Consider the following 24,805-nt stretch of genomic DNA (forward strand, 5'->3'; position numbering starts at 1 on the left):
AGAAACCTGCCAGCATGGGGAGCACGAGCTGTGCCCCTCACCATCCCCACAGCCAGGCACCCATGGGGTCTGCAGGGGCTGGACCCCCTGGGCAGTCCCCCCCAGCAGTCCCCAGCCCCTGCCTCGCCCCGCTGCCGGCCGGGATGGAATGGCTGACTTTCCCTTGGGAGCTGCCCAGTTGCCATCTCTCCCAGCTGTGGCCGCAGTGGGGGCAGCGCCCAGCCCCAGGGGGGGGTCAGGGCTGCTCTCACTTTCGGGTTCCTGCTTTCGCTGCCTTCATGCTTCCTCCTCCACCCCAGCTGCCAGTTCCCATTCCTGCCGCCCGGCCTGGCTCCAGCCCACACTCGGCTGTGCCATGCTGCACTGTTGGCACATCCAGCACCGGTGGCAGGGATGGTGGCTCTGCCTGTGGAACCTTGGTCCCACTGGGGTGGCCACGGTGCCACGTGGCCCCAGCCCTGGTGCAGCCGCCGCTGAACCGGGCTGACCCGCTGCAGCGTGTTTATGGCAGGAGCCGGCTGGGACCAAGCGGTTACTGTGGCAACCTGGGCTCTGCCGAGGGATGCTCCGGAGAGCGTGGGGATGTGCAGCTGCATCGGTGCAGGGTGGGGGGCCAAGTGCCGCCCCAGTGCTCCTGCTCCCAATGCCCCCCAGCCAGCCCTGCCCCTGGGGTGGGTGTGAGATGCTTGTGCCATCGGTCCCAGCTGGGCGGTGGGTGCTGGCTAGACCCCCCATGACCCCCCCCCAGGGTGCAGCAGTGCTCACCGGGCTGATGGGGGCTCTGCTTCCCATGGTGGACCCAGCCTGGCTGTTATTGCCCCGTGTTTTTCAGTAGGCAGAAACCTGGATGCTTTTCCTGAGCTGGATGAATGATGTGAGCGAACAAAGAGCCTTTGCCTGGGCAATAACACTTGCTGGCGGCTGAGAGTGAGCGTTTGCTGGGTTGTTCCCAGCCGTATCCGAGCGGCTGGAAGCAGAGGTTTCCTGTGGAAATTCCCCCTCGGACAAAGTGCCATTTCCCAGGTTTTTGCTGGAGCAGATCCTCCCCTCCCGCTGGCACGAGGCACCGCAGGGCAGAGCCTGTGCCGGTGATGAGCTTCTGATGGTGACGAGCTTCCCGGGTGCTCCCCGTTTTCCCCTGCCCGTCGGCTCCAAGCCATGGGCTGGTGGGCCCCAGTGGGGTCCATGCTGCCCGCTCCATCCCCTGGCCCCTCTCTCCGCACACAGCCCCCGCGGGGCACCAGCCTCCGCCGTCCCCGGGGTTTTACAGCCTCTCCCTCCTGGCAGGGCCCATCTGAGCTGCCTCTCCAAAGGGATGTCACAGCCCTCGGCTGCAGCAGAAATAGCCTGGCCAGCTCCAGGCTGACCCCTCTGCGTCACGCCAGGGTCCTGAGGGATGGCAGGGCCACCGTGGCACGGGCAGGCCAGTCCCTGTGCCCAGCAGCTCCCCTGGCTTTGGTAGCACTGGGTGCATCCCTCTCTCCCCAGAGGAGGATTTATGGCCCGTGTCACAGAAATCAGGACATGCTGTGCCTGGCACTGGGACAGCACCTTCCTCCGGGGTGGCTGGGTCAGGGGAAGACCCGTGGATACCCTGGGAAGCGGGACCACAAACGGCCTCGGCTCTTTGCTGCTGCCCGAGGCGCTCCTGCCCCCTCCGCTCTGCAGAGAGCGTGGGGAGCAAATGCTGCCAGAGCGAGGAGCTGGGGAAGGTGCTGGAGACCCAGCAGTAGCTCCAGTGCTGCGAGACCCGCCGCAGGCAGGGATGGCTGCATCTCGCTGAGCTTGCCTGGCCAAGCCTGTGACACTGTCCTGCCTGTGGGCACCCACACCGGGGCAGAAGGGGCTCAGGGCTGCCACGGTGGGCAGGAGGGCACCGTGCTGGGGGCCGCGGGGCTGCCGTGCCAGCGCAGCCCTGCCAAAGCTTCACCCTCGCTGAGTTTGAAACCGAGTGGGAAAACATGAAGCTGTGACTAATTTGGGGATTCATCTGGTTTTCATTAGCTGGCTGGATTATCACAACGGGGTTTTCTGGCCTGAGCACAGATCTGGGACAGCGTGGGACCCAAAGCGGGGACACGTTGAGGCTGGGGTCCTTGGCAAGACCTCGCATCTCACTGATAAACTTGAGGGGATGGAGCAGAGGCTGCACCCTGCCCGCAGGTGATGTGGTCGGCACGTTCGTGCTTTGGCTGAGCACCAAGTCCTGCATCCTGCACATCCCAGGAGTGGCAGAGGGATGTACAAGATGTGCCGGGAGGGCTTTGGAGGGGGAAGGACAGCAGCCTTGGGACCTCTCCAGAGGCTGCCTAAATAAATGCTTCCACTCCTGAGAAATAATTAAGACCCTCGAGATGCCACTTAAAGAATAAGGCTGCTCTGCCTGCACTCCTCACGCTCCTGCTCCAAACACAGAGGCAATTTTCTAGGAAATCAGTTACAAAGCCCCATGCTCCCTTTCTGCCCTGAACGCGCAACGTCACTCGGCATCCTATTGAGTTCATCTGAGGTGACAACGTGTTTGGCCACAGCTTCGCCTGGACACTGTTTACCTTCCCAGAGGCTTTTTGAGACTTTCTGAGGACCAATACAAGAGAGGTCCCGACAAGAGCAGGGACCCAACAGCACCGAGAGCTTGCCAGGGTTGGAAGCAGGCTCAGGCACTTTGCCGTGCTCAGTCGGCTGGAAAATCCACCTTTCCTGCCTTGCCTGGAGGTGCCGGTGTTGCCCGTTAGATCCCCTGGATGCTGATGCACCGCGCCAGCACCCGCTCCCAGTGGCAGGGTCTGGCTGCTCTGCACCAAAGCAGGACCAGGCGAGAGGGTGGAGGGGGGAACACCGGCCATGGCCAGGAATGTCCTCTGGTGTTTGCAGAGTCCATCCCGCCAGGACAGATCCTGGGGCTACTGGGCACTGGGAAGGTCTGATGTGGCTCCACCACCAGCATAGTTGCTGCTGCTGGGGTGGCACCGGGACAGCACCAGGGCATCGCCGGGGCAGCCTCTCCGTCAGTCACTGCTGCAGCTGCCATTCCTCTCTTTTCTTCCTCCAGAAAGAAAGAATTTGTCTTGGGTAACATCCCCACCATCCAGCTCAGAGTTTTCCTGGGGATCTGTTTGAAATTAAATCCTGATTTGATTTGATTCAATTCCATTTGCCCTCTCAGTGTGGAGCACTCTCCACTTTCTCTCCCATCACTAATTTCGACCCCCCCCCCCCCCCCTTTTTTTCTCCCTTCCTACCAAAAAGGGAAGAGACAAGGGAGGGAAGGGGAGAGGGAACAGAGGATGTTTGGTGTACGCCTTCCAGCCCTCCCAAGCACATGTGGCCGTGCAGGTCTCTGGCACAGGGAGCACCACATCCCCGGAACCCTCCGGATCCGCCTGGACCTGCTGTGCCCGGCTGGAGGCCCGGCAGCCACAGACATTGCGTGTGACCTTGATTTTCTCAGCCAGAGCAGCCAGTGCCTGGATGACTGCGCCCATGGGTTATGTGGGCCAGGGATTGTGAAAGCCGTTTGTCCGCGTGATGCAACTTGCTGGAGCGTGAGTGTCCCCAGCCAAGGCAGGGAGGGCAGGGAGTGCAGTCCTTTTGCTAATTTCCCCATTCCTTTCCTTTGTCTTAGTGGAAAAAGATGGCGTGAGAGATGCTGACCCCATGCTGGGTGCCCGGCCTCAGCTTGCCAGTGTCCCAGCTTACCTCCCTTTGAGGTCTGGAGCGCTGCGGGAGCACTGGAAACAGCAGCCAGAGCTCTGCTGGCAGCAGCTCAGCAGCGATGTGTCAGCCCCGTCTGCACAAGATGCCTCCCCAGCGTATGAGCGCAGGCGACGAAATGTTTGGTGGGAGCTGGGAGCTGCTGGGACTGGAGCCGCTCGTCCCCCCCGCGCCACCCTGCTCATCCCGGGTGGCTGTGGGCACACAGTGAGGGCTAGCCAGGAGGAGGTGAGCTGAAAAGCATTGATTTGTGGCTGGCATTTGCATGGGAGCGGGTGCTGGGGTAGTGCCTGCCCAACCAGCAGATATTTACCTCTCGGACATGTGAGGCTGGGCAAGGGGGTGAGGAGCTGGAGCTGGAGAAGGGCTGTTTGGGGGTGTCAGGCTGAGCAGCAGAGCCCCAGAGGCTGTGGCACCCCAGCCAGGCTGTGGCTTTGCTGGCCAGACAAGGGTCCTTGGGTGTCCTGCCAGGACCCTTGGGTCATCACTTCCCCGCCAGCCAGCTCCCATGGCTGCACGCTCCTGAAGGAAGAAGGACTTTAATACAAAAGCAATAGATAAAATATGGAGCATGAGAACTTGGGACTGTGCTTTTACTTAATTGCCAAACGATTTGTAATTGCCAGTGCATTAACTGTCCTAAGAACCATCCTGTCCCAGCACCGGCACACGAGCAAGGAGAACTAAGCCCAGCTCTCCCGGCTTCCCAGGGCTGGCGCTGGGTGCTCGCCAGCCGTGGGCAGGGCACCCATGCTTCTCCCAGGCCGGAGCAGGACGGTGCCCTGCACCAGATGAATTTCCCTGCAGAGTTTTTTCAGGCCGCAGAAGATTATCTGGTAATGAAAGTGAAAGCCCAGGAGATCCCATGTGGCTGGTGAGAGCACTCAAGCAGAAACAAGCACGCCCAGTATTGCTTCCTGCCCTGCCGCTGCGCCACTGCCCAGGGTGCCCCATCACCCTGGGTGCCCCATCGCCCTGGGTGCCCCATCGCCCTGGCGTGCCGGTGCTGCCCAGGAGGCGTTTGGTGTGGGTGGGCAGCTGTGCAAAAGCCCTTCAGGCAGGTTTTCTTGTGGCTGCTGCCACCTATCCCTGTTTGGGGGACCCCAGGGGAGCAGGTAGCACCTTGGGTCTCCTTACAGCTTGCAGGGGATGTGGCAGCTCAGGGGAAGGAGACGCACTGGTGCCCGTTCCCCTGCCTTCGCTCCAAGCATGCTTGCCCTGCTGGTGCACGAGGCTGTGACAACGCTGGGGACCCGGCGGCAGTGCAGACCTCGCGGCATCAGCGCAGGGCCTGCAGCGGGAGAGGCATCCGGATCCAAACGGGAGAGGTGAGCGTTCCACACGGAGCAGCCGGGGCAGTCGCTGGCCTGAGTCAGCACAAAGCAGCCCCGCAGCCGCGTGTGCGCCCACTGGTACTGTAGCCACAAGGCGATGGGACCCCGGGGTCCGGGGAGCCACGGTCAGGCGCGTGCGGGCAGCCAGGGCCGGCTCCGCAGGCGCTTGGCAGGTGCTGATCATGGACCCCCGCGATGCCGGGGCACCAGCCCCGGGCCTTGGCTGCGGCGCTGCCCAAACCTGGCTGTGCTCCTGCCAGGGCCGGTGCCGCAGCACCCCGGTGCGATGTACCTGCTTGAGGGGCTGCTGCGCTGGGCAGAGACGTGCGGGGATTGAGGAGACATGACGGGACACTGTCATCGGGAGGGTGGCTGGTGGCTGCGCGCTCGTAACCGCCGCTCACACCTTTTGGGTGACTCCTGTTCCTGGAGGCTCCTCACCCTGGGAGCTCCCTGGGCTGGCGGAACGCTGCTTTGCCTGACCTTGGGCGGTGGCTCCCGCAGAACCCCTGGGGCTGGCTGACCCCACCGGCCCCGCAGCGTGGGACCCTTCCCCTGCCAGCCCAGCCCCAGCCAGCGGCACTGCTCCGGCACCGTGCCCCTCGCATGCCCACGGTGTGTTACCCGGTGGGAAGAAGCCTGTGGAGCAGAGGGAGCAGGAGCGTGGCATCACGGTGGGGTGGGATATCCCTTCCCACCCTGGACTGACGGCTCCCACGGGAAACCCTTTCTGCCCAGGCACAGGAGCCTGCGCGGCCGCTGCCCCGGGGGGCTTGGGGTGAGCGGGGGGCAGCCGAGGCCCACCAGCGCGGCGCCAAGGAACCATCAAGAAATATGGATGGGTGCAAGGGGCAGCGCCCGCGCCTTCACGGCAGCGCGGTGGCCCTCGGTGACGCGTGGCAGAGGGGCCGGCTGGCACGCAGCTGGCATGGGGGAAGAGCCCGGTGACGAGGACAGAGACTGAAAGGAGAGGGGCGGAGGGGGGGGTCCCGGTGCTCGGGGGGTTCTCGTCCATGCCTTGTGCCGGGGCCCTGGCGCCGGGGCCCGGTGCTGCGGTGGGCTGCCCCGGGTGCCAGACGCCGGGGCCGGTTTGGGCACCGCCGCCCGGTGCCGCGCTGGGCTGCCCCGGTGCCAGACGCCGGGGCCGGTTTGCGCCCCGCCGGCGCCCGCAGCCGCTTGGGGCTCCGCCCGCGCCCGGTGGCCGGGGCCGTTACCCGGTGGCGGGGGCGGGCGGGGGGCGGTGCCGCGGGGGGGGCGGCGCATCGCGGGCCGGGCCGGGCCGGGCCAGGCCGGGCGGCGGGGGGCGGCGCAGGCGGCGGCTGGCGGCGGCCGGAGGGGGCAGAGCGGCGGGGAGCCGAGCGCCGAGAGCCGCCGGAGCAGCGGAGCCGCAGCCGCCGCCGCGGCCGCAGGTAGGGGCGGGCGCGGGGGTGCCGCCGGCACCGGGACGGGGCCGCTTTCGCTTTCCCGCGGCGGAGCCGGGGCCGTGACGGGGGGGCACCTGCGGCGGGGGGCGGCCGGGCCCGGGGCGCGCCGCCCCTCCCCTCCCCGCCCGCCGCCCGTCGGTAAATATTTTGGGTGTTTCGTAAGTGGCGGCCGGGCGCCGCGGCGGGGCCTGGCTGCGGGGGGGCCGCGCAGGTGCGGGCCGGGCCGGGGCGCGGGCAGGCGGCGGGGCCGGCGCTCGGGGGGGGCCGGGCTTAGCGCGACCGCCGTGCGGGCCGGGGGCGGGCGGCGGGGCCGTCCCGGGGGCCGCGGCGTGTCCCGGGGGCGGGGGCGCTCGTCGCCCGGCGGAGCGGGGCTGGTTCCCGCCCCCGGCGGCCCGGGGCCCGGCCCTGCTGCGGGGGGGGGGCAGCGCCGAAACCGGCCCCGCGCGTCCCGGGGCGGCGGGGTGGCCCGGAGACCCAGCCCCGGGCGTGCGTGCGGAGGGGGGTCCCCAGGCAGCCGGGATGAGACGGGGGTCCCCAGGCAGCCGGGGGTAGGGGGTGTTCCCGGGCAGGCAGAGTGGGGGAGCTCCCAGGCAGGCGTGGGGAGGGGGTCCCCAGGCAGCCAGTGTTAGGGGAGCTCCCAGGCAGGCGGGGAGGGGGTCCCCGGGTAGGCAGGAGACCCCGCTGCCAGCAGCACGGTGGGAGTGGGGGTCCCGCTTGCTGGTGGTGGTGGGGGAGCTCCGCAGCTCCGCACTGCAGGGCAGGGTCGGAGGCAGATGGAAAAGGTGCCCCCGTGCGAGGCGGGGAGCGGGGACACCCCAGGGGACTGCAGCGCCTGGTGGCCTTTCACCCAGCCCGTGTGCCGGCCGGGGTGCTGCCGGGTGACTGCGAGCCCAGGGGAGCCGCGGCCACCTGTCCAGCGGGATACGGGAGCTGTCAGGGCTCTGTGCCCAGCCGGCCACCAAGCTCCGGCCGGGCCAGGCTCCCGGCAGCTCCTCGCCGTGACACCGAGTGGCCGTGGGTCTCTGGTGCCCAGCAGCTGCAGCATGGAGCCTGCGGCCGCCGGCTTAAATAAACTGGCGGGCAGTGACGACGAGCGACTTGGTGGAGGTGTTTGGGGTGCAGGGTCGCGTGGCACGGACGTGGCACGCAAGGTCCCCACAGGGGATCCAGGATGTCCAGGATCCCCACAGGACGTCCCTGGCCCCAGGCTGGCTCATCCTGCAAGCTGCCCATGGCCAGAGCCGCGTCCCTGGCGGCACATGCGCTGGGGCTCATGGCTGGCATCCATGGATGCAGTTGGTGCGTGCCCCATGGGGTGCTCCGCAGGATCTGCACCGTGCGAGCTTTGCCCCTTCTCCCCCCTGCACCCCACCTTTGGGAGGAAGGCTCTGCGCCCATTGTGGGGAGCACAGCCCAGCGCAGGAGGGCTGGCTGCTGTTGTGGTGCTCTCTTGGTGGCGGGTTTGGTTTGCCATCGTGCTTTGATGGGTCTGCACCAGCGCAGTGAGCCTGCGCTGGAGGGAGGTTTGGTTGGGGGCTGGAACCGAGCTGGCTCTGCCCTGTCTGTGTGGCTCTGGGGGACGGGGAGGCGTTGGGGGTGTTGGGGTCACCTGCCCGTGGGTGGCTGCAGCAAGCCCTGGTGCTCCTGAAGCCGTTGGGATGGCAGCTGCCCTGATATGGCTCCCTGGGTCCCTGTGATGCTGGATGTGAAGATGGAGACCATCCCCCTGGGTTTCGCAGCCGTCCCTGGGGCCGAGGAGGGCCGTGCTGTGCAGTGCCGCGTGTGCAGCCACGTGGAGGAGGAGCTCTGGGGCAGGTTGAGAGGTGCCAACAGCTCGTGCCTGGCGCCACGGGAGAGCCCGGCTGGGAACGGGGTGTGACGGGCAGCTGTCACCCATTCTGTCACCCATTCTGCGTTTTGTGGCACTTTGACACAGTGTCCTCTTCCAGGGGGTGTTTGCCCCCCACCCCCACCCCAGCAGCTCTCGCTAGAGCCACCTCACTGGCCCTGGTGCTCCTGCCTTGTCCCAAGGCCGATCTTTCAGGGCAAGACGAGAGATGCTGGCACCGGCACTGGGACAGGGAGCTGCAGCCAGGGATGCTCGGCGGTGGGTGTCACGGAGCCTCTGGAGGCACCTTCCCCTCTCACTGTGAGGGAAGTGCTGAATCCAGCGCGGCTGTGAGGTCTTCGCCGTGGGGTTTCCCAGCTCTTGCTTGAGTGATAGCAAAACTCAGATACTCTGCTAGCGAAAAATCCCTGCTCCTCATACTCCTTCACAAGCGTGGGCGGTGGGGCGGCAAGTGGTGACTGTGCTGTGCTGAGTACAGTAAAGCGGCCCCGTCAGCTGGGAAACGACTTTCTGGTTTGCAGGGAATTACTGTAAACTGGGCTGCGCTCGACGGGCTTCACGGCAGCCCCGGGGAGCCCAGGTGCAGCCAGGTGGTGTGTGGGTCCAGCAGGACCTGCCTCCCGTCGGCATCCCCCGGGCACCTGCGCTGGTGGCTGCGGTCCCTCTGGCCGGCCAGGCTGTGGGTGCTGCCCTGGGAGCAGCCTCGGCGTTACGGGGCCAGCCGCGCTGCGGTGGTGCCAGCGGCGGGGCTGCGCGTGCTGCGGGATGCAGGCAGGGGATGGATGGTCCCTGCCTCACCGGGACAGGTCAGGATTCGGCTCCGGCCTGGGAGGCTGTGCCGGCTGCTGGCTCTGGGGCTCCAGCATGCTCCGGGAGACGGAGCCTCGACAGCTGTAATGTTTCTCTGGCATGCCTTTCCTTTCATGGGGTGTCTATTTTGCAACCCCCAAGTGTTTTGATCCCGGGAGGAAGGGGGCGGGGGTGTTTACCCTGGCACCGCATGGTCGGTGCAGGGATCCAGGCGGTGCTGGGCATGCCTGAATTTTACGTGCAGCAACAGTTCTAGCAACATCTGCTGGCTGATAAAAGGTAGGCTGGCTGCTGTGAGCCGCTTCTCCAGCCTCGTTGGGAAATGTCGAGGGGGAGGCACACATGCGAACACAGCTTCCTGGCCGATAGGGCTGAGCTGACTTGCTGATAAAGCAGAATTCACCCATCTGGCTGCACCAGAGGGGCCAGGAGCGCCGGCTGTCTCAGGTGGGCACGCTTCGTGCCCTGCGTTTCCCCTAGTGCCAGCTCCTGCTTTCAGCCACGCCGGGGAGCGATATGCTGCTGGGCAGCTTCTCACCAGGCTCGGGTGGCCGCTGTGGTATAACCGAACCGTAACATGGTCACAACACGCTCCCTGTTCAAACAGTCACTGGTGAGTTTTGCAATCTATTTTCGCTGCAACTTCACGTCTTCCTGTTGTTGTGAGATGTAAATGCTGGTTTATAGCGCAGCTCTGCCAGGGAGGGAATTGGGGAAAAGGCTGGTGCTGGGGCAGAGCTCGAAGAGCCGGCGCAGCATCAGCGCAGCCTGGGTGCTGGGTGCCTGCTCTGTCTGGCTTTTCATCCCTCTTGCTCGATGGCTGCCTGCAAAGCTTTTAGCAGAGAAAGAGGCAGCTGTCACTGGCGGCATATCTGAGCCCCTTGCACCGACTAAAACAGCTGTAAAATGATCTCTGTTCTATTTGGTAGCGTGGACATGCGGCCTTGGCGCTTTCGGGCTGCAGCTCCGTGGCACAGCTGCCGTGGCCTGACACGTTCCGTTTATAACCCGTCAGACACCTGAGCCTTTTGGAAAGGCTTCAGTGGGTCGGTGGGGTGCTTGCGGTGCACCCCGGGGGGCTGGGGCTCTACTCTGCCCCAGTGCTGCCTGCGGCTGCTGCTGCTCCTGGGCTGTGGAGCACGTCCTGGGGTGAGGAAAGCCGAAAGCCAGCTCTCCGTCCCCAGGATGTATTTGTGTGCACTGGGGATGAGTGCTGTGTTTAACCCCTGGCCAGGTTTGACTGTGAGGTTTACCCACTCAATGACAACTGTTTCGCAGAAACTAGTAGCGTTCTGGGTTTTGATTCCCATTCTGACTAGTCCCCCCTCCTGCCACCATCCCCGGGTGTTTGCGTGTCCCTTCTTCTGAAGGCAAAGCTTTACCCTCCCTCCCTTCTGCTCCGCTGACCCAGTGCGAGAGCATCTCCCAGCACGGAGCAGCTGCTGGGGCATGAACCCCGGTGCCCAGCGGCTGCAGATGGCCTGGAGGGGCAAAGCGCCATGGGGGCTGTGGGGGGACCCGCCTGTCCCACACCGGCGACAGGGTGCTGCTGGGCTGGGATGTCTGCGAAGGGCTGGCAAGGCAGAGTGGTGCGGGCGTTTTCCCAGGCTCCGTGGTGGCAGGCGCAGGGCAGCACCCAGTGTCCCTGTTGCTCGAGCATCCTTGTGCCCACCTGGGTGCTCACGGCCCACGGTTGGCGTTTGCTGCCAAAGATGAAGGTGTGAGGGTCTGCACTGCAAGCGCTGCACATACCCTGCGCTGTCTTGCCCAGCTGGTGTCCCTCTGTCCCTGCTTGCCAGCGGTCCCTGTCCTGCCCCAGGTGCCCGTGCCATGGCGTGCCAACTGGGCTGGTCCCATGGGATGGCCGTGCCAGCGGTGGGGGAGGCTCCCGTGCCGTCTCCTGTGCCGCGCAGGGATCAGCAGCGTGGCATTGGGGATGGACGCAGCTGGAGCGGTGCCGTCGGTGCCTGCGCCGCCCGCGTCTCCCACCTGGGTCCTGCTCTGCAAATCCAGCCTGGCCTGGATTAGGGCGATTGTGTGCGCTCGCTGGAGCGTGGCAGATAAAATGAAATTGTGTCTTCAGACCCCAATCACGACTAATTCGCTGCTGAAATGAGCTTAATCCTCGGGCCCTTCTGACCGGTCCATCCCTCCGGGGCTGGTGCTGGTCTGAGCGGGGATTAGCAGTGAGCTCGGGGCTGCGCTGGAGGTGGCCTCGGTGCCATGGGCTGGCGGGGGACCTGTGGGACCCCGGGGCTGTGCTGGGGTGTCCTCAGTGTCCCCGGGAGGTGGCCCTTCTGCTTGGCAGGTTTTGTTGGAAGGGGCAGCACAGGGATGAACCGGCTGGTGGGGTGTGGGGGCTTCTCCCTTGTCCCAGATCTGCCTGGGTTTGCTGGGATCCTGTCACCTCCCAGCCCCTCCCCAGGGCTGCCTCTGGGGCGATGCTTCTTCCCTCTGGGGATGGAGGAGGGGGACCGGGGTCAGACCCTCGCCGTGGGGCTGGACTGGGGGGCGAGGGCGGTGTGGGAGTCCCTGGGTGCCGCACCTCCTGCGGGCCAGTGCTTCACCCTCAGCGCTGCGTTACGGCGGGTTGGGGTGGGTTATTATTATTGTGGAGGAAAAATATTTCATCAAGTGCCATGGCACATGGTGGCTGCGCATCCCCTCCCGGGCGAGGGACGGTACCTGCCCAGAGCTGGGATGCTGTGGGTGGGCAGCAGCTCCACACCCACCCCAGGATTCCCCCACCGAGCCCTGCGGGAAGCCCCAGGACCCCGAGGTGTTGGATCCAGCAGCTCCCTGCCACATAAGCCCCACAGCCGGTTAATTCGGCTGCTCGGCCCCAGGGAGCCTGGAGTAATTAAAGCTCTGCCCAGGTCTCTCTTAATCCTGTCTGTGGCCTTATGGTGGGGGTAGCACCAGCGCTGGCGGGGACGGGGCTCCCTGCGGAGGGTGTCCCGTGAGATCCGTGCCAGACTCGTGCCCATGGGGGCCAGGTGGGCACTTGGCTCTGTCCGTGTGGCTGCACGGTGTGTCCTGTCCACCCCTGCCTGGCTCCTGCTCCGCCACTGGCTGCCTGCATCCATCTGGGTGGGCAGGCTGCCTGCGCTGCGCTGCCCTGCTCGGCCCCCAGCCCCCCCAGTGCCCAGACAAGCCCCCGTTGTTCCCGTGCGGCCGGAGCCTCCAGCCCAGCCTCTATGGGGTCCGGCACAGCTGGCTCATTGTGCCGGGGCTGGGCGGGTGGTCCTGGGCACCCGCTGAGCTTGGCTAGGGGGTGGCAGCATGGCCGTGGCCCCCCTGCTTTGCTGTGGGGACCTGGGTCGTGCCGGTGCTGCTCCGTGCTCGGCATCGGAGCAGATCCCACCCGTGCCAGGGCAGCGCCTGTGTCTGGCTGCGGCTGCCCCGGCGCGGCTCTTGGTGCACTGGGGTGGATTTCTCTCGTGGTCCCAGCCCCTGGATTTGAGGGATTTTTCTGGGATTTCGTTGGGTATTTTGGTGGTTTTGGTTTGACGCAGGTTTCTGGGCCTCTGTGGTTGGAAGGGAAAATCTGAAGAGAGGAGAAAAACCTTTCCCGAGGGTGGCAAATGCTGGTGGGCAGGTACAGCCCCAGGCCCGTGGGCTGCAGGCAGCCCCTCACCCTCGCCCACCCCCCAGCAGTGCCTGTCCTGGGCTGGGGCATCTCTACCTGCCTGTGGGGCTGGTTTCTCCCCCCGGCAGCGTCAGCCCACACGTGGGGTTCCCTTGTTCCTGTAAGGGTGCCAGTTCTCCATTTTTGACTCTCCAAGCTGCCGGGAACCCCGGCTGGTCCCGGCACTGCCCATCGCAGCTCTGCCTCCCCATCACCTCTGCCCTCGGGGGGGCACGTTGTGTTCCCAGAGCTGGCCGTGCCTCTTCCGTGAGCCCTTGGCACCCGGCCCTGGCAGTTTCCACCGTGGGCTGGGGGCTCTGGCGGGCTGGGGGTGGCTGGCAGCCTCCTCCCCGATGCTGCCGGGGCGAAGCCATCGGCTGCCGCCGCTCTTCTGAGACAGACAAAACCCATCAAAGCCTTGAGCTTCTAGAAAGAGCTCGCCTCCCTCACCGGGTGGGCGCCACCTCCTCCCAGCCAAAAGCTGGAAACCACAGGCAGGCGTAAAATGGGCAACCCCCGCCCCGCCCCCCCAGTTCCCAGCACCATGGCCCTCCACACCGGCTCCACCGTACCCCGGTACCACCAGCCCTGGCCAGCAGCTCTGAGTGGGGCCAGGGGGTCTGGGGGCTGCTTGGCAGCACCCTGGTGTTCCCAGTGCCGTGTGCTGGGGGGGTGTGAATGGAGTGGGGGGGTGCAGGTGAGTCTGTCCCATCTTTCCCCATGCTGAGCTCCTCCATCAGTCCCTGGGGTCCCATCCTGAGCTGCTGGGGGGACTTGGTGGGGGTCAGCCCTGCCGACCCACTGGGGGCAGAGGCTGTGCCTGGCTCCGGCACCAGGGAGGGGGTGCGGGGCTGGGCACACGGGGGGTGCTGTCCCCGCTCCCTCGGCGGGCACCACGCGTGCAGCGGTGGCGGAGGAAGCTGCTGGCAGCCGGGGCTGGCTGCCCTGCGCAGGCAGCTGACATTTTGGAAGGAAATAGCTGCTTTCTGCTCCTTCCTGTAGCGCGCAGGCTGCGAAACGGCCGCCCCGGGAGCCTGGCTGTGCCGGCAGCACCTGCCTGCAGCCGCGGCCACGCTGCCCCGGTGCCCGGACGCCGGAGCGGTGCGTGGGGCAGAGCGGTGCCCGACCCCGGGTGAGTGCAGCTGTGGGACGGGGCACCCCGCACCCAGCTGGGGCTGTGGGTCCTGTGCCCTGAAGGAGCTGGGGATGGTGCTGAGCCAACCCTGGGGCTTCGGGGCCGTCGGGTGGGTGCGGAGCCCTCTGTGCCCCTGCCCCCCCCCCCCCCCGTGGGGCAGGACATGGTGCACAGGGGTGCTTGCTGCCTGCTCAAGGGTGAGGGGGGGCTGAGCTGGGGGACCCCTTGGTGGGGGTCCAGCTGAGCGGGACCATCGCGCTGCCCAGGGGCTCCCTGGGGTGAGCCGGTGCGGGCAGCGGGGGTGCTGTGTGTGTTGGGGAAACCGGAGCCTTTCTGTGCTATCGGCTGCCAGCACCGCCATTCCCGGGGCCTGGCTGGGGGCCGGATCCTGCCCTGGAGGGACCCTGCCTGGGACATGCCGTTCTTGGGGGATGCGGGATACCCTGCTGCCGGGGGGGAGCAGCGGTGGCTGGGGCAGGATGGGAGCCCCCCGGCAGCACTGGTGCTGGGTGTGCAGGGTCCAGCCGCCAGCAAGGCCGGCTCTGACCTGGAAGCGATCGCGGTCTCCCGGAGGTGCCGAGAAACCACGTGCCGTGTGTTTACTGCGGCTGGAGGAGGCAGCCGCAGCGGGTGCAGGGCTGGTGCCTGCCGGAGCCCAGCACCGGGCACATGCACCGTGCCCCAGCCCAGGGCAGCGCACCGTGCTGGAGACCCCCGAGCTGGGAGAGCACCAGGCGAAGGGCAGTGCGGGAGATGCCATGGCGGAGGGGCTGCGTGGGGCACATGTGCGGGAGTGGGGAGGGTTATGGCCAGAGCCCTTTGCCCTGCCCGCCCCCCCCCCCCCGAGCTTTGCCTGGCTCTTGGCCCCTGTCTGGCTCTGCAGGGCAAGGGACAAAGGCAAGGACCACCAGAGTAGGGGTGTCCTGCCCGTGAGGAGGTTCCCAGGGTGGCTGTGTGCCGCGAGCATCCCACGGCTGCGTGTGGTGAGCATCCTGTGAGCATCCTGTGAGCATCCTGTGAGCATGCCATGGCAGTGCGTGTGCTGGCCCCTGGGCGGGCGCTGCCTGTGCCTGAGCTTTGCCGTGCCGGCGGCACATGGGAAGGCGCTGCGGCCGGCCTCGCCCTGTGAGGCATTTCCCTCCTTTTGTCTGCCCGCAGACACGCTCTGGCTTCCCTGCAGCTTGGGACCTAGCGCTGGCGCCAGCTTGTTGCCCCAGCCGGGACCTGCCACTGCTCCTGACAGTGTGGTCACATCGGGTCCCCTGGCTGCCACCGGCCCCAGCGGTGCTGCCCACCTCCCCCTGCCCATCCTCTCCCCTGCTGCTGCCTCAGGCCCTTTGAGAGCCCCTTTTGGGGGGGTTTCACCCATTTCACGGCTGGTTCGGTGGTGCCTTCCCATTGGGAGTGGGGCCATCAGATGCAGAAGCAATGATGACCAGTGTCGCCCCTCCCTCTGCGCCTCCTCTGCCCCTGCTGTCCCTGTGGGGCTGGGGTCCCTTTCCATGGCACTTGTCCTACCTCTGGGAAGCTGCCGCATGTGCCGCTTCGCAGGCGGTAAGTCACCGGTGAGTGCGTTGCTGTGGCTTGTTGAGCTGCTGCTGGTTAACCGAGCCGCAGTAATGGGTGGGTTGTAGCTCGCTGCCAGCAAGTAAATGCAAAGTACTTAAACCACTGCAATTATCTGTCTCTTGCAGTTGTTTGAGTGTGCGTGTGTGGCCAGCGGCTCAGCACGGCTGACCCATGCCAACGCGTGATGCTGCCCATCCCCGCTGGGGTGCGGGAGCTGCAGCCTGTGCCGGGAATGGTGCTGGGGGAGGTGAATGCCAGTGGGCTCGAGCAAGCCCGGGCCACCTGACCCTGGAGAGGTTGTCTGAGCTAAATGAGCAGGGCCAGCGTGATGCACTGGTGGCAGGAGTGTGAGGAGGGGGCTGGTCCTTGGGCATGGCGGTGCGACCGTCCCAAGGCTCCAAGGGGGTCCCTGTGAGCGCTCGCCTGGGGCAGCCGGGGATGCTGCCGAGGAGCGTGGTGCTGGGCATGCACCAAGCCAGAGCACTGGGTGCCAGCAGCCAGCTGGGCGCAGGAGTGCAGGGCTGCCTGGAAGGGCCAGCAGCTGTGGCTCTGGCTGCGCGGTGGGACCCTGGTGCTGTACCTCTTGCTGAAGCAGAGCTGTTGCCCCAGCCTTGCATGGCTGGAAAGCCTCGTTTGCTCATGGAAGGTGGCACCGGTGATTTGTACTGGGGTGCTTGGGGTGCCCCGTGGCCCTCGGGGAGGTTTGGTTTGTCAATCCACAGGTGAGGCATGGGAGTCAAAAACGAGGTGCTTGGAGGAACGCCGGCTGTTGCATTGGTTATGCCCATGGAGGTCCTGTCCAAGCCTCTGGCACGGGGCTTGCTTACCCGCGGGGGTGCTGTGGCCCCAGGGACGGCCCTGCCTTTGGTCGCGGCACGCACCAGGTGAGCCATGCCACCGTCACTGCTGCACGGTCCCCTTGGAAAGGCTGATGGTAACGCTGGCTCGCCTTCCCCTGGGCGCCCTGGCAGTGATGCTTGTGCTCCTGCTCACAGGCCAGTGCTGGCTGAGTGTGGTGTCTGCCGCCTCGCCGCAGCCGCAGCCTGAGACTCGTTGCTTAACAACACGCTGGAGTGGAATAGGAAGTGTTTTGTCACCGCGAGATGGGAAGAGATCACCATTTTCTCAATAAGCAGGGCAGTGTTTGCTTTGTGTCCGTGCGGACGACCCTGCTGCTCCGGGGACTTTGGCCGTTGGTGGTAACGGTGGCACCGGCACGGCCGTGGCCGCTCTCCTCGGCTCCGCCAGGGCAGTGGTTCTTACCGATGCCCCTTATCAAGCGTCCACAATTTCTAACTGCCAGCGTACGTCCCGCTGTTGGCCATCCTGCCTTCCCTTCCCCTCCTCGCCTGCCTTTTTATGCCTCCTCAGGCCCCTCCTTGCCAGCAGGATTTCCAACTCGGTGATTTCTGTGAATGTGGAAATGTTCCTCCCTTTTTATAGAGGAAAAATTCATTTTTAGCCAACTCTTGGTTACTGTTCCTCTTCCTGCGCAGGGCTCAAGGGCTCCGGCCGTGGCTGCTCCGCTTGGACCTGCTGCCGCCGTCCCCCAGCGTGTGCCCCTGCCCGTGGGGTGGCACCGGCTGCTTTCAGAGCCCCTCAGCTGCTGGGTTTTTCTGAGGCTGAACAAAGCACTTTGGGGAGGGAGGGAGGCACAAGACACCCCCCCTGCCCCGGTCCCTGGCTCCCTCTGCTTGTCACCAGCCAGTGCAGTTACTGGATGCCATCCTGGTCACCAGCCCTGGGACACAGCCCAAGGTCTCGCACTCCTGCCTGGCACCTCCCAGGTTACCAAATCCCAGGTGGTTTCAGCGCGAGTGTGTGTAAATGGTATTTATTGCTGCATCCTCAGCTTGGAGATGGCCGTGACCCCCCTGGCCCTCCCTGATCGCTCCCCATCGCATCACCCTTGAAGAGTTGACCACCCAGTTGTTTTTCCAGGCCCCGTCAGACATAACTGCGGCAGGGGACACCAGCTTTTTATAGGTGCCATCCCTGCCTGTCCTTTCTCCCTGCCTGTCCTTTCTCCCTGCCTGAGCCAGGGCACCGGAGCCGCGTGGCGGGTGGGATCCGGCAGCGTTCCTGCACGGAGCCAGAGCCACCCCAGAACTTGCTTTGTGAAGCTCCGTTGGTGTCTCCCCTGGCACCGGTGGCCGCAGGACCGGGGACCGGCTGGGGGCTGCGGTGCCATGTGGGCCCTCGGGGCAGGGTCTGCTCTTGCCCATCTGCCTGCCAGCGCTGCCAGGGTGTGGGCAGAGCATGGGGGAGCGCAGGGGGGGCCTCCACTCTGCGTCACCATGCATTTCTCACCAGCCCTCCCCCTGGCCCTGTTTCCTCATTTGCGTGGCCAGCGATGGCTGCGATCCCGCGGCGCAGCAAGGGGAAATGATTACCATGTGGAGAGGCAGCGCAGAGGCGTGTTCATGGTCCCGGACCCCCCCCAGGGCTCTTCCTAGAAATGAGGGGTTGACTCAGAGCTGGGGTCCCCTGCCTCCCACACCCCTTCTTTCGTCAGCTGGAGGCGGCTCCGGCAGTACCGGAGAACCCGGAGGCTCCAGCAAAAGGCTCCGGGAACCCGGAGGCTCTGGCAAAGGGCTCGCGGGGCCAGCCAGGGCTGGACCCCCACCCACGCTGCAGCACCCGGCTGCGGCGCCCTGACAGCCGGTCTCCCCGGCAGGTGGTGAGCCATGGCGGTGTGGATCCAGGCGCAGCAGCTCCAGGGCGAAGCCCTGCGGCAGATGCAGGCACTCTACGGGCAGCACTTTCCCATTGAGGTGCGGCACTACCTCTCGCAGTGGATCGAGAGCCAGGCATGGTAGGTCAGCAGGGTTCCCGTGGGGGATGCTGGGCTTGGCAGCACCCACCCCTGGGGCGCCAGCGGGTGCCCCCCTCTGCCAGCGACCCCCCGTGCAGGGTCGGGGCTGCCCTGAAGCCGCTGCTCTGCTCGGTGCACGCAGGGACTCCATCGACCTCGAGAACCCGCAGGAGAACGTGAAGGCGACACAGCTGCTGGAGGGGCTGATCCAGGAGCTGCAGAAGAAGGCAGACCACCAAGTGGGCGAAGACGGCTTCCTGCTGAAGATCAAGCTAGGGCACTATGCCACGCAGCTGCAGGTGAGTGGGGGGCCACGGGTACGGGCTGTGGGGCTGTGTCCCTGCCCCGCGCCTGGCTCAAGCTGTGCTCTCCCTGCAGAACACGTACGACCGGTGCCCCATGGAGCTGGTGCGCTGCATCCGGCACATCCTCTACCACGAGCAGCGGCTGGTGCGGGAGGCGAATAATGTGAGTAGGGGCCGTGTAGGGGCAAGGCAGCAGGTCCCACAGGATGCTCAAGGGCTCCAGCACCGGGTGATGGGAGCAGCCCCGAGGCACAGGGTGCTCTGGGTGCCCGATGCCTCCAGCACCCAGGGGGCTGGGGAGGGTCCCCTTGCCGTGCTGAGAGCTCCCCGTGCCCTCTGCAGAGCCCCTCGCCAGCTGGCTCCCTGGTGGATGCCATGTCCCAGAAGCACCTGCAGATCAACCAGACCTTCGAGGAGCTGCGGCTCATCACGCAGGACTCTGAGAACGAGCTCAAGAAGCTGCAGCAGACACAGGAGTACTTCATCATCCAGTACCAGGAGAACATGCGTCTCCAAGGTGGGGAGAGGGCCGGGGGGTGACAGGGCCGGGGTGCTGGCGGTGCCAGCCCTAACACCACGCCCCATCCCCCCAGCCCAGTTCTCCCAGCTCTCCCAGCTGGGCCCCCAGGAGCGCCTGTCACGGGAGACGACACTGCAGCAGAAGAAGGCGTCGCTGGAGGCTTGGCTGCACCGGGAGGCCCAGACACTACAGCAGTACCGCGTGGTGAGTGCCACCACTCCGTCCCCACGCCAGCTGTGCCGCCGTCCCCGCGCCCTGTAACACCGTCCTGCCTCGCAGGACCTGGCTGAAAAGCACCAGAAGACGCTGCAGCTGCTGCGCAAGCAGCAAACGACCATCCTGGATGATGAGCTGATCCAGTGGAAGCGTCGGCAGCAGCTAGCGGGGAATGGGGGTCCCCCCGAGGGCACCCTGGATGTGCTGCAGACCTGGTGGGTGCCGGTGCTGGCTGTGCCTGGGGGGTGCTGTGCCCCAGCACGGTGCTGAGCCCCTCTTCCCCCAGGTGCGAGAAGCTGGCAGAGATCATCTGGCAGAACCGACAGCAGATCCGCCGGGCCGAGCACTTGTGCCAGCAGCTGCCGATCCCTGGCCCGGTGGAGGAGATGCTGTCAGAGCTGAACGGCACCATCACCGACATCATCTCTGCCCTGGTGACCAGGTAGCGGTGGGGGCCCGGCGTGGCTGAGGCACCCAGCAGCCGGGGGGGGGGCCGGGCTGGGCTTGCTCTGCCTGCCTGCCCCTGATCCCTGTGCCCCCCCAGCACCTTCATCATCGAGAAGCAGCCCCCCCAGGTGCTGAAGACACAGACCAAGTTCGCAGCCACTGTGCGGCTCCTGGTGGGGGGGAAGCTGAACGTGCACATGAACCCCCCCCAGGTGAAGGCCACCATCATCAGCGAGCAGCAAGCCAAGGCCCTGCTGAAGAACGAGAGCACCCGCAAGTAATGCCTGGGGGGGCTGGGGGGTGCTGCGGGGGGCCGGGGCTGCCGAGGCAGTGGGGAACAGGACCTGGAGCTGGGGGCGTGGGGGGGCTCCCAGCCCTGGGGGTCCCCCTGACCCTGTGCATCCCCGTGGCAGTGAGAGCAGCGGGGAGATCCTCAACAACTGCTGCGTGATGGAGTATCACCAGGCCACGGGGACGCTCAGCGCCCACTTCCGCAACATGGTGAGCACCGCTGGCTCCCCCCCAGCGCTCATGCCCGCCCTCCTGTTCCCTTGTGTCCCTGTCTGTCCCCCTGCTGTGTCCCCATCTGTCCCCCTGTGCTCACCCCTCATGTCCCTGCAGTCCCTGAAGCGGATCAAGCGCTCAGACCGCCGCGGGGCTGAGTCGGTGACGGAGGAGAAGTTCACCATCCTCTTTGAGTCGCAGTTCAGTGTTGGTGGCAACGAGCTGGTCTTCCAGGTGAAGGTAAAGCCACCAGCCGCGTCCCCTGTGCAGGCGAGCAACAGGCACCGTGCCCACGGGTGTGGGGCTGGGCCCACAGGGTGCCCGTGGGTGATGTGCCGGCAGTGCCCTGCAGCCCACCCCGGTCTCCTTACTCCCGGTAGACGCTGTCCTTGCCCGTGGTGGTGATCGTGCATGGGAGCCAGGACAACAACGCCACGGCCACCGTGCTCTGGGACAACGCCTTTGCTGAGCCTGTGAGTGCCAGTGCCGTGGTGGGGTCAGGATGGGGTCCGTCTGCCCCGGGGGGGCTGCAGGAGTCGGGCTCGGTCTCCTGGCGGGGCCATGCCTGGAGGCAGCAGGCAGAGCTCAGTGCTGACCCTGCTCCGTGCCCCCCCGCCAGGGCCGCGTGCCCTTCGCCGTGCCCGACAAGGTGCAGTGGCCGCAGCTCTGCGAGGCGCTCAACATGAAGTTCAAGGCGGAGGTGCAGAGCAGCCGCGGGCTGACCAAGGAGAATCTGGTGTTCCTGGCACAGAAGCTCTTCAACAGCACCAGCTCCCACCTGGAGGACTACAGCAGCACCACGGTGTCCTGGTCCCAGTTCAACCGGGTGAGCAGCTCTGTGCTGGGAGAGCTGCGGAGCCCTGGGGTCCTGCCGTGCCGGGGCAGGGGGGTTTCTACACCTGCGGTACCAGTGCTCATGCCGGGGGGCTGGATGGGGCACCCCCATCCCGAGGAGCTGTTTCTTCCTGGAGTAATGCAAAAACGGGACGGCTGTTTGCTGCAGCGGGGTGGGGGAGGTCCCCTTCCTTGCTTGGAGGGACACGGGGTGCTGTAGGGCCCACGGACGGGGTCTGTGTCCTCAGGGAGACCTTGCTGGGACTGTGCTGCCGGGCTGGGCTGACCCGGGCTGGGTTTGGCAGCACTGGCGGGTGTCCGGCTGGCCGGGTCCCCGAGTCCCTGCTGCACCAAACGCTTGTGCTGTTTAACAGCAGCTCTGAGGCTGAAGGCTCATTTTCTGGGGATTTATTTCAACAGGAAAACCTGCCCGGGAGAAATTACACCTTCTGGCAGTGGTTTGATGGGGTCATGGAGGTGCTGAAGAAGCATCTGAAGCCGCACTGGAACGACGGGTAAGAGCCGCCCTGCCCTGTGCCCCCTGGCCCCGAGCCCCCTGGCCCTGACGGCCCTGCTCTGCCTAGGGCCATCCTGGGCTTCGTCAACAAGCAGCAGGCGCACGACCTGCTCATCAACAAGCCCGACGGGACCTTCCTTCTGCGGTTCAGTGACTCGGAGATCGGTGGCATCACCATCGCGTGGAAGTTTGACTCCTGTGAGTGTGTGCCAGGAGCTGGCACCCCCCAGCCCCACTGTCCCTGGCCCCATTCTGGGACTTTGCCGTCTTGTGCCCACGGGGCTGGTTGCAGCTCCTCCGGCACCTGCTGTCTTGGCTGAGCCCCGGCACTGCCAGGGCTGGGCATGCCAGGAGCCTTCCTCGGGAAAGCGGCGAGCGCGGGAGCCCGCAGGAATGCCGTGGCTGCCCTTCGGGGAGCGGTGCTGCCATCGCTCGCTGCAGCCACGGCCGCGTCCAGCCTGAGCGCTGGTGTTGGTAGCAAGGAGGGACTGGGCTAAACCGTCCAGCCGGACCGTGGGGACTCCCGTGGGGCTGTGTGGAACGCAGCGACTCCGCGGTGCTTCCCGGTGCACGTGGTTTGCATGGGTTACCTGACCCCCTGCAGCAATTCTGCTCATTACTGTTCTTTGTGAGAGCATCCTTCGGAGGGTCACCTGGCCAAGGAGCCCTGTGGAGCCCCCTGAGCTGGGGGGGACCTGGCCCCCCTCCCCCTGCCGTGTCTGGATGATTCCCAGACCTGCGTTGATCTTGCTGTGCTACCTGGCTGAAGCTGTTTTCTGGCGACCTGCGTTTTGTCCTTAAATGTTGCCGGGGGAGGGATGCAGCGTGGGAAATGCTGTCTTGACATTTGATGTAACCTCACAGCCCACGGCCGGAGCGGGACCAGGAGCTGCTGATGGCTCTGGGCACCACCACAGCCCTCGCTCTTGTCTTCCAGCCGAGAGAATGTTCTGGAACCTGATGCCTTTCACCACCAGGGATTTCTCCATCCGCTCCCTGGCTGACCGCCTCGGGGACCTCAGTTACCTCATCTACGTGTTCCCTGACCGGCCCAAGGATGAGGTTTTCTCCAAGTACTACACGCCGGTTCTCTGTGAGTCCACGCCAGGTAGCGCTGCCCCTTCACCCCCAACATGTCCCTCTCCTTTGTGCATCTGTCCAGGGTGGAGCCGATGCTCACAGCGTCCCTCTGTCCTGGGGCCGCATCCAGCCCCCCAAGGGCTCTGCAGCTGGCCGTGCATGAGCCCCCAGCCCCGCCGCAGGCTTGTGGCACGCACCAACAGCTCAGGGCCTTAGTGCTGCCTTCTTTCCTCTAGCTAAAGCCGTGGATGGATATGTGAAGCCACAGATCAAGCAAGTAGTGCCAGAGTAAGTCACACCCCGCGTGGTCCCATGGGATCGTCCCTGGTGAGCTGGTTGGGGTGGCCAGCAGCCCAGGGCACCTCGGCTGTCAGGCTCCAGCACCACCAACAGCCACATTGGTGCTGAGCTGGTGCTGGGCGCAGAGGGGTGTGGGGCTGAGGCAGGGCTGGGCTGTGTTCCTTTGGAAGGTGGCGACCCCCCCCCTCACTGTGCAGCCACCCAAGGGGCTGGGGACCCTGCAGATTGTTGCTGTTTGTGGGTGTGGGGTTTGGGTCCCCTGCCTGCACCCTGCCAGCCTCAGGAGGTGCCCCTTGGGAGGCGGTGGGTGTTCCTGGAGTGCAGCTTCACCCCCGGGCAGCCTGTCTCAGAGCCCCCTGTCCCCACAGGTTTGTCAGCGCGTCAGGCGATTCTGCCCCCGGAGGGGCCACCTACATGGACCAGGCTCCCTCGCCTGCTGTCTGCTCCCAGCCCCATTTCAACATGTACACCCAGAAGTAGGTATCACGTCCCCCGTCCCCGTCCTGCCACGGGTGCTGGCCCCCCTCACCCCCTGCCTCCCGCAGCCCCGACACCGTGCTGGAACCTGAGGGTGACTTCGACTTGGACGACACCATCGATGTGGCGAGGCATGTGGAGGAGCTGCTGCGGCGCCCCATGGACAGTCAGTGGATCCCCCATGCCCAGTCGTGATGGGCGGGCGCCCGGCTCCCCGGTCCCGGCGCTGCGGGGACTGTGCTGTGTTCGTGTCTCTGTGCCGGGGTGGGGGGTGGGGGGCGGCGGGTGGGCCCTGCCCCGGAGATTTGCTCTGTGCTGCCCCAAAACGCAGGCTGACGTCCAGCTCTTTGGTGTTTATGCCCTTGTATAAACGGCAGCGGATTTGTCGTATGGTTTTCCTGTATGTTCCTTCTAAGAAGCCCAGCTTCGGCTTTCCGCTTCTGCAAGCACCGGCCCTGCGGCCCCCCCGCTCCCTGCCGAGGGGCTGCCTGGGGCGGGGGCCGCGGCATCGGCCTCAGGTTCGCTTTCGCAGTCGTCACTAAGAATGTACGTGTCGCCTTCTTGTTCTACCCCGTGGCTCTGTTCCCAGGAGATGTGTGGGTGCACCGGGCTCCGGCATGGGGTGGAGGGGTGGGGGTGGGTTTGCCTGGGGTTCCCACCCCGGCTCGTGCTGGCGCTTTGCTCCACAGCAGTGGGGTCCCTTGCTGGACCTCGTCTCCTCCTTTGCCCCCCCCCCAGGGATGTGGGAGCCCCTTCAGCTCCCAGCCTTGGTGTCCCCCCTCCGGAGCCAGCGCAGCACGAGGGAGGCAGGGCGCAAGGGCACCCAGCGAGGGCGGCCGGGCAGTGCGGGCAGTCTGGGGGGAGCAGAGCCCTCTGCCCCCCCCCCCCCCCAGCCTCACCCTGGCTGGGAAGCTCTGGGGTCCTGGCCATGTTATTTTTCTACCACAGAGTAAATAAAGCACGGACTATTTTTTTATCACAAAAGCTCTGGGTTTCACGTGTGTCTTGGGGAGGAGGCAGTTCCCTGCGTGCCCTGAGCCTGAGGGGGGCGGGGGGCGAGTGGGAACCGCCCCCCCCCAAGCTCTGGATGCTGCACAGCAGGGGAGCAGCGCCCTGGGGCCAGGCACAGGGTTGGGGTCCGTGGCCCCCCCACCTCCCTCAGTGCAGCGGCAGGGCAGGTCCTTGGTGGGGGGGGAGGGAAGCGGGAGGTGCCCGGGGGATGGGGGGGGGGGGGCGTTTTCCCGGGGAAAAAGCAAAGCCAAACACAAACAAAATTCCTTACAAGAAGGAGTTTTTTCTTGCCGACGCATGGAGAGCGGGGGGTGGG

The 24,805-nt window shown here is 65.7% G+C and overlaps 1 protein-coding gene across 5 annotated transcripts; it reads left to right on the forward strand.

Moving 5' to 3' along the window:
- Nucleotides 1-5,021: 5,021 nt before the first annotated feature.
- Nucleotides 5,022-24,462, forward strand: LOC130160050 (signal transducer and activator of transcription 5B). 5 transcript variants are annotated; one of them, XM_056362238.1, is made up of 19 exons: nt 5,022-5,042; nt 18,141-18,278; nt 18,421-18,577; nt 18,657-18,746; nt 18,926-19,100; nt 19,177-19,307; nt 19,383-19,534; nt 19,606-19,761; nt 19,864-20,043; nt 20,180-20,267; nt 20,388-20,510; nt 20,651-20,743; nt 20,890-21,096; nt 21,525-21,619; nt 21,689-21,819; nt 22,559-22,729; nt 22,938-22,989; nt 23,370-23,477; nt 23,547-24,462. In XM_056362238.1, the coding sequence occupies exons 2-19, from the start codon at nt 18,151-18,153 to the stop codon at nt 23,671-23,673; spliced, it is 2,364 nt and encodes a 787-aa protein (XP_056218213.1). In that variant the 5' UTR covers nt 5,022-5,042; nt 18,141-18,150; the 3' UTR covers nt 23,674-24,462. The 5 variants fall into 5 exon arrangements, with proteins under 5 accessions (XP_056218213.1, XP_056218210.1, XP_056218214.1 ...); XM_056362235.1 differs by lacking the exon at nt 5,022-5,042 and adding an exon at nt 6,306-6,457; XM_056362239.1 differs by lacking the exon at nt 5,022-5,042 and adding an exon at nt 6,306-6,457 and having other exon boundaries at nt 22,559-22,714.
- The last annotated feature ends 343 nt before the right edge of the window (nt 24,463-24,805 follow it).

The sequence above is a fragment of the Falco biarmicus genome, chromosome 17 (assembly GCF_023638135.1).
Source record: "Falco biarmicus isolate bFalBia1 chromosome 17, bFalBia1.pri, whole genome shotgun sequence".
Lineage (NCBI taxonomy): Eukaryota > Metazoa > Chordata > Aves > Falconiformes > Falconidae > Falco > Falco biarmicus.

What these genes read in the sequence shown, in the direction of transcription:
- LOC130160050 (XM_056362238.1), top strand. Translation starts at nt 18,151, where the DNA reads ATGGCGGTGTGGATCCAGGCGCAGCAGCTCCAGGGCGAAGCCCTGCGG. An exon ending in AAGAACGAGAGCACCCGCAA is followed by an intron (nt 20,044 to 20,179) that starts GTAATGCCTGGG and finishes TCCCCGTGGCAG; the next exon opens with TGAGAGCAGCGGGGAGATCC. An exon ending in AAGCCGCACTGGAACGACGG is followed by an intron (nt 21,620 to 21,688) that starts GTAAGAGCCGCC and finishes TGCTCTGCCTAG; the next exon opens with GGCCATCCTGGGCTTCGTCA.